This window comes from Aegilops tauschii, chromosome 1, assembly GCF_002575655.3.
Source record: "Aegilops tauschii subsp. strangulata cultivar AL8/78 chromosome 1, Aet v6.0, whole genome shotgun sequence".
NCBI classification, from domain to species: domain Eukaryota; kingdom Viridiplantae; phylum Streptophyta; class Magnoliopsida; order Poales; family Poaceae; genus Aegilops; species Aegilops tauschii.
The window spans coordinates 398,294,927-398,306,234 of NC_053035.3; the positions used below are offsets into that span (position 1 = coordinate 398,294,927).

The following is an 11,308-nucleotide window of genomic DNA, read 5'->3' on the forward strand; positions in this document are numbered from 1 at the left end:
AAGAATTGAGTGGGAGGATGGTGGAGACTTGATAAGGTTATTGAACCGTCACTTCAACTAGTGTGTAGCAGGGCACAGGAAGTTGTTCCTGTGGCACCTACACCAATTGAAGTGGAAGCTTATGATAGTGATCATGAAACTTCGGATCAAGTCACCACCAAACCTCGTAGGACGACGAGGATGCGTGCTACTTCAGAGTGGTACGTAATCCTGTCTGAGATATCATGTTGTTGGACAATACTGAACCTACGAGCTATGGAGAAGCGATGGTGGGCCCATATTCCGACAAATGGTTAGAAGCCATGAAATCCGAGATAAATGGATCTTTAAGAAGAAGACGGACGTGGACGGTAATGTTACCGTCTATGAAGCTCGACTTGTGGCTAAGAGTATTTCCACAAGTTCAAGGAGTTGACTACGATGAGATTTTTCTCATCCGTAGCGATGCTTAAGTCCGTCGGAATCATGTTAGCATTAGCTGCATTTATGAAATCTGGCAGATGGATGTCAAAACAAGTTTCCTTACCAGTTTTCGTAAGGAAAGGTTGTATGTGATACAATCAGAAAGGTTTTGTCGATCCTAAGGATGCTAAAAGGTATGCTAGCTCCAGCGATCCTTCCATGGACTAGAGCAAGCATCTCGGAGTCAGAATATACACTTTGATGGAGTGATCAAAGTTTTTGGGTTTATACAAAGTTTGTTAGAAACTTATATTTACAATAAAGTGAGTGGGAGCGCTACAACATTTCTGATAAGTATATGTGAATGACATATTGTTGATCCGAAATGATGTAAAATTTCTGGAAAGCATAAAGGGTTGTTTGAAAAGAGTTTTTCAAAGGAAGACCTGGATAAAGCTGCTTACATATAGGGCATCAAGATCTATAGAGATAGATCAAGACGCCTAATGATACTTTCAAAGAACGCACACCTTGACATGATTTTGAAAGAGTTCAAAATAGATCAGCAAAGAAGGAGTTCTTGGTTGTGTTACAAGGTGTGAGTATTGAGTAAGACTCAAGACCTGACCACAGTAGAAAAGAGAGAAAGGACGAAGGTCGTCCCCTATGCTTCAGACGTAGGCTCTACAGTATGCTATGCTGTGTACCGCACATGAAGTGTGCCTTGCCATGAGTTGGTCAAGGGGTACAATAGTGATCCGGGAATGGATCACATGACAGCGGTCGAATTTATCCTTAGTATGTAGTGGACTAAGGAATTTTCTCGATGATGGAGGTGAAAAGGAGTTCGTCGTAAAGGGTTACGTCGATGCGAACTTTGACACTAATCCGGATGACTCTGAGTAGTAAACCGGATTCGTATAGTAGAGCAATCATTTGAAATGGCTCCAAATAGCGCGTGGTAGCATCCACAAGATGACATAGATATTCGTAAAGCACACACGGATCTGAAAGGTTCAGACCCGTTGACTAATAACCTCTCTCACAAGCATAACATGATCAAACCAGAACTCATTGAGTGTTAATCACATAGAGATGTGAACTAGATTGTTGACTCTAGTAAACTCTTTGGATGTTGGTCACATGGTGATGTGACCTATGAATGTTAATCACATGGTGATGTGGACTAGATTATTGACTCTAGTGCAAGTGGGAGACTGTTGGAAATATGCCCTAGAGGCAATAATAAATAGGTTATTATTATATTTCCTTGTTCACGATAATCTTTTATTATCCATGCTAGAATTGTATTGATAGGAAACTCAGATACATGTGTGGATACATAGACAACACCATGTCCCTAGTAAGCCTCTAGTTGACTAGCTCGTTGATCAATAGATGGTTACGGTTTCCTGACCATGGACATTGGATGTCGTTGATAACGGGATCACATCATTAGGAGAATGATGTGATGGACAAGACCCAATCCTAAGCCTAGCACAAGATCGTGTAGTTCGTTTGCTAAGAGCTTTTCTAATGTCAAGTATCATTTCCTTAGACCATGAGATTGTGCAACTCCCGGATACCGTAGGAATGCTTTGGGTGTACCAAACGTCACAACATAACTGGGTGGCTATAAGGGTGCACTACAGGTATCTCCGAAAGTGTCTGTTGGGTTGGCACGAATCGAGACTGGGATTTGTCACTCCGTGTAAACGGAGAGGTATCTCTGGGCCCACTCGGTAGGACATCATCATAATGTGCACAATGTGACCAAGGAGTTGATCACGGGATGATGTGTTACGGAACGAGTAAAGAGACTTGCCGGTAACGAGATTGAACAAGGTATCGGGATACCGACGATCGAATCTCGGGCAAGTAACATACCGATAGACAAAGGGAATTGTATACGGGATTGATTGAATCCTCGACATCGTGGTTCATCCGATGAGATCATCGTGGAACATGTGGGAGCCAACATGGGTATCCAGATCCCGCTGTTGGTTATTGGCCGGAGAACGTCTCGGTCATGTCTGCATGGTCCCCGAACCCGTAGGGTCTACACACTTAAGGTTCGGTGACGCTAGGGTTATAGAGATATTAGTATGCGGTAACCCGAAAGTTGTTTGGAGTCCCGAATGAGATCCCGGACGTCACGAGGAGTTCCGGAATGGTCCGGAGGTAAAGATTTATATATGGGAAGTCTTATTTTGGTCGCCGGAAAAGTCTCGCACTTTATCGGTATTGTACCGGGAGTGCCGAAAGGGGTCCGGGGGTCCACCAGCCCCGGGGGGCCACATGGGCTGTAGGGGGTGTGCCTTGGCCTATATGGGCCAAGGGCACCAGCCCCAAGAGGCCCATGCGCCAAGAGATAAGGAAAAGGGAGAGTCCTAAAGGGGGAAGGCACCTCCGAGGTGCCTTGGGGGGGAAGGACTCCTCCCTGGCCGCACCCTTCCTTGGAGGAAGGGCCAAGGCTGCGCCCCCTCTCCCTTGGCCCTATATATAGTGGGGGGGGAGGGAGGGCAGCAATATCTAAGACCTGGCGCCTCCCTCTCCCTCCCGTAACACCTCTTCCTCCCCGCTTGCGCTTGGCGAAGCCCTGCCGGGATCCCGCTACTTCCACCACCACGCCGTCGTGCTGCTGGATCTCCATCAACCTCTCCTCCCCCTTGCTGGATCAAGAAGGAGGAGACGTCGCTGCTCCGTACGTGTGTTGAACGCGGAGGTGCCGTCCGTTCGGCGCTAGGATCATCGGTGATTTGGATCACGACGAGTACGACTCCATCAACCCCGTTCTCTTGAACGCTTCCGCTCGCGATCTACAAGGGTATGTAGATGCACTCCTTCCCTCTCGTTGCTAGTAAACTCCATAGATTGATCTTGGTGATGCGTAGAAAATTTTGAATTTCTGCTACGTTCCCCAACAGCAAGCACGGAAGTCGCCTTCTTCGCCAAATTCCTGAGCACGGCACCGCACAGGGACAGGTGCCGGCACCGGAGCAGCAGAACACAGGCGACCCACGGCGACGGCGCAGGGGGGCTGCAGCAGCTGGTCCAGTGTGGCCACAAGCTCATCACCAAAACTCTTCTTCGCCCACCGCGTCGCGCCTGAACATCTTCTCGGACATCTTCTCCTGCTCCGTCGCGCCGCCCCTTCTGCTCCGTCGCGCCGCCTCTTCTGCCACTGCTCCGCCCAGCTCCGCCCTCCGCAAAGCGTTTGGATAAAACGTACTTTTTTTAACGACTAAACGAGAACGGGCCAAGGCCCAACTGGATCGCAGCCCAGCTAAACGAGAACGTACCGGTCAATCGAGTTGCAGAGACAAAATTTAGTACCACCTCGAATATGTTTTAAAATTCAAACTGAAAGCGTAAAATCACGGGAAAAAGCGCATTGTGACGGTGAACCCGACAAAGTCGATCCGTGCTTTATTATTAGGGAGAGATAATATATATATAGCACAAATGCCCGTGCGTTGCAACGGGAGGAAAAAATTCATACTTCGTAGCCTAATAAGCATGGCCTAAACCACGTGGACGGCGTCGAGGAAGTCCACCTGAGGAAGCCATGCCGGCATCCAAGGAGACAACACGGAGATTCGCCCGAAGAGAAAATGACCGATTTACGTTGCTACAGGGCGGCGTAGCAGACGAACGACATCAGTCGAGAATGGTGGCCCACGGCGGCGTTTACTCGGGAAGGAGAGGCATTCGAAAGAAAGTATTTTTTTTAGAATAGGGAATGGGAGGATAGATGTGTGCATGTGCGTCGATTCTCGCCAGAGCGTGCATGTTATTTTTTGAGAGAAACAAATGCATGCGTGTTGCGTAAGTGAAATGCTTGAAAATGTACACCAGCGCAGTACAATAATATCAAAATGGTTTATCGAGAATTCAAAACAACGTACTATTATAAAATAGTGGAATCCTAGAATCCCAATGCGTAGCACAGTAGAACCCTAAGCCCAGGGTGCGGTCAGCTTTGGCGGTTCTGCCGTCCGAGCATTGATGCAGTGTTTGTTTTAGAACTGCTGGTGGTGCCGCAATTAGCATCTCTTAGCAATTTTTCCATCGAGACACTTTTTTTCATCACTTATGATCTGTTGAAGGTGTATTTTAGCCTCAAGTGAGGAAAGAATGCAGTTTCTTAGCCCAGCTATGCTTTTAGGGCTGCCGTTGAAGATATGATCAATTTTAGGGGTATACTTACACACCTACCTCAATAATACGCAGAATCAAATGAAGCAACTGATCAGTTTTCTTCTAGACATGAAGGGTCTAAAGAAGGAAAAGAGTGAGAACAAACACATGAGAGTGAATACATAAGAAAGTCGTATACTTTGTGGACCCTCCATGCATATATATTTTGTGAAGTCTTCGTCGTATAGATTTACTAACTTCCTCTGCTGTCGCGACGTATGCCAGGTTCTCCATCGCAATTGATTCTTTGCATAGTGTGTTATGCTTCAGTTCACGATTAGCTGCAATTTGCGCTATTCTTGCTTTCTTTTGCTCAGGCTTCATATTTGCATATTTTTGCCTTTCTCTTGCGCATTTTTTTGTTTTTTGTGCTAGCTCCATATTTGCATATTTCTTCCTCCCTTGTATGCATTTTTCTTGCACATATAAGTTGAATCTTTAATTGTTTTGTTTCACTGATAGGCCTGGCGTCGCTTTTTCAGCTTTTCTTGTTTTTCTTCATTGGTCATCCGTGCATATCGCTCGCTATCTATTTTATTTCTACGTTCCTTGGCATCCAGGACTGGAGATAGTGACCCAAACTGCTTGGCTGCATGAGTGTTTTCAATATTGTATGAATCTTTTATGTTTACTAAAAGAAGAAACTGATTAGATTTTCCTCCATACCACCTCGAGCGTGTCCCCCTTCAGGGATGTTGCACGCTACATCGAGATCAGACCCTATGACCATGACTTCTAAATGTATGTGTTTTGGTGTTCGTGATTTATTATGCAGTCGCATAATGCCGTGTGTGTGCTAACCGGTGTATATATATTACTCCAAAATTGGCTCTAATGTTAGTCCGTGAAGGACACAAAAACAGTACCAAATCCAATCGAACTTTGGTTAAAATCGACCAGCAACAAACTAGGCTCTCTGTTCATTAAAGGTCGCTCTTTTATTTCGCATATATAGAAGGTTAATTTATTCTTCCTCTTTTTTTCCTTATTTCCTCGATTCCTTGAAATCCTCTTTAAGAGCCAAGTAGCCACTCTTTCCTTCCGTATTTCATTATATCACGATCCCTCAGATTTCTTCCTTATATTTCTCGCTCTTTTATTTCGCATATATAGAGAGCTCATTAAGCCTTCTCCCTTTTTCCCCTTATATTTCTTTGATTCTTTTCCTCTTAAGAGGCCAATGATAGCCCACTCTTTCCTTCTTCTTTAGCCTCACTTCCCTTCCATATATTTTTAATATCACGATCCCTGAGATTTGCTTTGTGATACCCAGAAAATTTAAACACCTATATAAATTGGGTAGATTTTATTTAGCGGAGCGAGGTGGGACTATTTATTATATGAGTCAACCTGACTATCTGCACATAACATCATCTAGCCCAGTTGGCTGCGACATTGTTTACTGGGCTGGAGATTTTGAGTTCAATTCCTCCCATCGGCAATTGGCAAGTAATTTTGAGACGATTTGTTTGGGCCACCCAGATAGGTGGGCCTGATTTGTTCGGCCTGGCCGGTTCGATTCCTAAGAGGGTGCTGAATTTCTTTTCCGTCTTGCGACCCCGAATTAGTACCACCTTGTTTATTTTACGATTTTGTCCATACAAATTGTAAAAGCATATTATGACATGAGAAGAAAGCGTATTGTGGTGCTTTATTATTAGGGAGAGATTAGGGAAAGATTAAATTAATTAGGGAAAGACTGTTAACGTAACTTCGTTCGCCGGAGGATTATTGTTTAACAGTTTTTTTTAGAGGATTTTTTTTTCCAGAATTTGACAGGTTGTTTGTGGGGGCTTGGTTGGGGGAGCCGGCTGCACCCCCTCGTCCCCTGGTCCGTTCATCGGCAAGGGCAAGACATCGTGGGTCGGTGATGCTAGCCAGGTTTGGTTTGGTCCAGGTCACGCTCGTCTCTCCTCGCTGGGTGCCCATTTCGTCCGCCCACTCCGCCCCGACGCAGCGCCGTCGCGCACGCACGCGGGTTGCGGGCCGCACGCAGCCAGTGAGCCACTATCCCTCACCCGCCTTTGCGTCGGCTCCACCGCACCGCCCCCGCCCTCCGCCGCCGCTCCCCCGCGTTGCGTTGCCACCGAACCCGCCGCCGGCCGCCGAAGCAGCTAGCTCGCTCGCTCGCTCGCCCCGGGAGGACCGGATCGCCCTCCTCCCCGCCGCCGCGCCCGATCCGGCCGCGGCCCGCTTTTCCGTCCCAGATCTTACCGGCGTCCGTCCTTCTCTCCGTGCCCTGTCCGTCTCGATCCCCGAATCCGTCGCCCCGCGCACCAGTCCAGTCCCGATCCCCCTCCGCTGGTGCTGGACTGGCGTGGAGCGGATAAGATCCATCCCGTTCGGACGCGGTTCCCGTCGCTGGTAAGGAAGCCCTATCTTCGCTTTGGTTTTTGTCTCGTATAGGCTTTGGAGTCTTTTCCTTTATTCAGTAAGTATCCAAAACAGATCTTTCTTCTCCAAATCGATCGCAGTTGGACCCGTCACATAGGGCTACACGAGGTTCCCTGAGCTAATGCTACTTGTAGAGGTCTGTTTGCGTCGATCCAATTGGAGGTTCAGCTGAACCACTGTGCCCCCCGGTAAGCCTGCCATTTGTCGGTGGCTTGGTGGTTGTGATCGCTGAGTGCCGGCCGGAGTCGATGGAAAGTCGGCGTCTTGGCTGTGGTTCCATGATCGCAGATTAGTCTTTGGCAAAGTCAGATATCGCTGTGTGTTCTAGGTTGTGATTGGGTGACACAATTGAGTGTCATCTCTTAGATAGCGTAATATTATCCTAGTCGCTAGTCTTTTGCTTTGCACTGTACTGAGCATGCGAATGTTGTTCACTGTAATTTCTGAATGTCCAGCGTGTAGGTTCTTCAAATTCTAGTGTTATCTATTCGATGTCGGCGTGTTAGTATATTCCTATCTAACATACAGAATTTGTTGCAGGCAGAGGCTGTGTGAAGGTGGCGTTGGATTAATTTACTGTCTGGCTAATTATGCTGCCCACTTATGACTCATGCTTCTGTTTGCCCACGTCACTCCTTATCGCTCATTGTCAGTGATCTTTAAATAGTTTCCACCTCGACTACAGAAGAAGCAGCTATGCGGCTTTCTTCTTCTCTTCAAGATTTGCCAACTTTCTCCAGAATTGAAACTTTAGAAAGGGGCTCTAGCATTGGTGGTGACCTGAGCTCAGGGCGTGCGAAGCCTGTCCGCACACTTCAAAGAGAAGGTCCTGTAGCAAGCTTTTCCAAAGAGAGAACGCCCCCATCATCACCAACAAATCGAAAGAAATGGATGAGAACAGTTGGTTGGGCTGTTGGTCTGATCCTATTGGTGTGCTTCATATATGCTTCTTTGAGATATTTCCATGTCTTTCTCTCAGAAGGTAGCTCTGAATACTATGTGATTCTTGATTGTGGCAGCACTGGTACAAGAGTGTATGTTTATGAGTGGTCCATCAATCATAATGATGGAAATTCATTTCCTATTGCTTTGAAACCTTTAGGAAATGCTCCTAAGAAAAAATCTGGTAAATTAATTGGGCGTGCCTATCAACGAATGGAAACTGAACCTGGGTTGAGCAAGCTTGTTCACAATGAAACTGGTATGAAGAAGGCAATAGAGCCCCTCCTTCAAATGGCTGAGCGACAGATCCCAAGACGCGCACACAAGCACACTCCTGTTTTTCTATATGCCACAGCTGGTGTCCGCAAGCTACCCACTGCAGATTCAGAGTGGCTTATGGATAAGGCTTGGGATGTTCTGAAGAATTCATCATTTTCTTGTAGTAGAGACAGAGTTAAGATCATCAGTGGCATGGAAGAAGCTTATTATGGATGGGTAGCTCTTAACCACCACCTGAACATGCTTGGCACCTCATCTTCTGCTTCTGAAATGACTTATGGTTCACTTGATTTAGGCGGATCATCATTACAGGTTACATTTGAGACTGACAAAGCCGTCCAAGGTGACACAGGCGTTGGTCTGACCATTGGTTCTGTCAATCATCAACTTAGTGCTTATTCTCTTTCTGGTTATGGATTAAATGATGCATTCGATAAATCTGTGGCACATCTAGTGAAGATGCTGGGAGGAACAGCTGGTAATGGCAAAGTTCAGGTCAAACATCCTTGTCTACAAACTGGATACAGGGAAGATTATGTTTGTTCTTACTGCCAGCCACTCAAACAAGATGGAAGTCCCAGTGTTTCAGCAAAGACAACAGGAAAAGAGAAGCAGGGAACAGCTGTTGAACTGATCGGGGCTCCTCAGTGGAAAGAATGTAGTGATCTTGCAAAAGTAACAGTGAATCTTTCAGAGTGGTCCAATTCAAGTTCTGGACTTGATTGCAACCTTCAACCTTGTGCTCTTGCCAGCACCTTTCCGCAACCACATGGGCAGTTTTATGCAATGTCTGGTTTCTATGTGGTCTTCAAATTTTTCAATTTGACTCCTGATGCTACTCTCGTTGACGTTCTAAAAAGAGGTCAGGAATTTTGTGAAAAACCATGGGATGTTGCAAGGAGTAGTGTTCCACCGCAGCCTTTCATAGAGCAGTATTGCTTCAGGGCTCCTTATATTACATCACTTCTGAGAGAGGGACTGCAAATCAAAGATAACCAAGTGATAATCGGTTCAGGTAGTATCACTTGGACTCTTGGTGTTGCTTTGCTAGAGGCTGGGCAGGCACTGTCAAGGATGGATATTCAAGGATACATTTTACTGCACCGGGAGATAAACCCAAATATTCTTATTGTATTGTTTCTGATTTCAATCGTGTTGGTCATATGTGCAATATTGTGCGTTAGCAATTCCATCCCAAGGTCATTCCGCAAATCCTATTTGCCGCTTTTTAGGCCGAACAGCGGAGGTAGTTCTGCACTTGGTATGGGGTCGCCTTTCAGATTTCATTTATGGAGACATATTAATTCAGGTATGTGCTTAAATTTGTCTTTGTATCGAGCTTTCATCTTGTGTTTATTCCTCTATCGTGTAAAGGCTGCAGTGCTAGTGTTGTTTTACTCACATTTCTATTGACCATTATGTACCATTTTTAGGACTTCAAGCTATTTAATTTATTATCCTGCTTTATTTTGAGTGTCAAATTTGTTACACCACTTAACCTACTAAGAGTGCTTCTAAGAAGCAGCATCACATAGAAATCTTGCATGTTGGAACACCTAGGCTCTTTATTGTTTCACTGTACTTCATTTAATATGAGTTCCTGCTATATTTGACTAAATTCTTGTGATGAGACTTCAGTGAGTCATTCTACCCATTACAGCACTCTACTTTTGTAACGCTGTTATATGAAAATCAGTAACGTTGTTGGAGAATGTGAAGATATTTGCTGTATCACATGTAGTCAAACAATCTTGCAAGTTTTATTTGATTGTTACACTTTCATTCTTGAGATATCAAACTTTTGTGTTTGCTTCACCTTGCCTTCCTCTCTGCACAGGTGATGGGAGAACAAAGACACCATTGAGCCCTACTGTTGCTGGGTCAGAGCCCCATCCATTCAGCATGACCCATGGATTAGGAGGCAGCAGCGTCCAGCTTATGGAATCTTCCAGGCAATCGTTGGGTGTATATCATAGCTATTCAGTTGGGAGCTTGGGTCAGATGCAGTTTTCTAGTGGATTACGGAACCCTACCAGAGGTCAGACAACACTTCAGAGCCGGAGATCCCAATCGAGAGAAGATCTCACGTCTTCATTAGCTGATCTTCATATTCCAAAGGTGTAGAGCATTACATTTCAGGATGGCATGACGAGTATGTGATCCCATGCCATGACAGACCCCATGTAAATAATAGCTCCAGTCTGCTTGATTTCTTCTTGTCTAGCCAGAAGGCAATTTTGTCGGCACACTGACAATTCAAAGGTTTAGGATTCACAAAATTTAAAGTATATGACTTGGTGCCTCATGGACATGATACATCCATCCCCTACAATGCAATAGAATCATGCCATAAAGAAAGATGGTCTTGCAGGCAGCTGGGTGTTGTACCAAAGAAATGTTACATGGTTCGCTGATGTGATTGGCCATGGCCATGGCCTGCAAGGTCACCAGCTCAGTTCTTTGGCCCCAAACATCCAAGGCTACCAGACATTATATTGCTGCAACCATCCGGGACTCATATACTCTTCAAAGGTTCCTAATTATTACAGTATTATTTTAGTTTTACACATAATAAAGATAGCTATGTTCTTGCGTACTATCATTGATGTATCATCTTGTCAGCCTTCTCTTCTTTCCTTGTAACACCATTTGGTACGCAATCTTGAATGTCAAATGGAAATTGAGATCATCGATCAGTAATTTGATTGCCCTTATTTAGATGGAAATTTAGACCATCGACCAGTAATTCGTTTGCATAAGATGCTCCATATGAATCTGTTTCGGTCACAAGTTCATCTGCACAACTTATTTCTTCCGTTTGTCTACAAAGCTTGACATGTTCAAATAACACCGTGCATCTTATACAAATTCAAATACTCCCTCCGTCCCAAAATAAGTGTCTCAACTGGTTGAGACACTTATTTTGGGACGGAGGGAGTAGATCACTAGCATCATCGGTGCAAGCGTGCAACTTGTCCTGTATTTACCACCGTGCATATTATACAAATCGAAAGGATCAGTAACTTCGACTTGGATGTGGTACAACACAATTTCTCCTGAGATCTGCCTCTGATTTTTGACACATGGAAGT

General features: G+C 45.3%; 1 protein-coding gene across 1 annotated transcript; it reads left to right on the plus strand.

The window, feature by feature from the left end:
- Positions 1 to 6,419: 6,419 nt before the first annotated feature.
- Positions 6,420 to 10,963, plus strand: LOC109762348 (probable apyrase 7). The gene is made up of 3 exons (XM_020321190.4): positions 6,420 to 6,966; positions 7,537 to 9,526; positions 10,055 to 10,963. The coding sequence occupies exons 2-3, from the start codon at positions 7,693 to 7,695 to the stop codon at positions 10,339 to 10,341; spliced, it is 2,121 nt and encodes a 706-aa protein (XP_020176779.1). The 5' UTR covers positions 6,420 to 6,966; positions 7,537 to 7,692; the 3' UTR covers positions 10,342 to 10,963.
- The last annotated feature ends 345 nt before the right edge of the window (positions 10,964 to 11,308 follow it).

What these genes read in the sequence shown, in the direction of transcription:
- LOC109762348 (XM_020321190.4), top strand. Translation starts at nt 7,693, where the DNA reads ATGCGGCTTTCTTCTTCTCTTCAAGATTTGCCAACTTTCTCCAGAATT. An exon ending in ATGGAGACATATTAATTCAG is followed by an intron (nt 9,527 to 10,054) that starts GTATGTGCTTAA and finishes CTCTCTGCACAG; the next exon opens with GTGATGGGAGAACAAAGACA.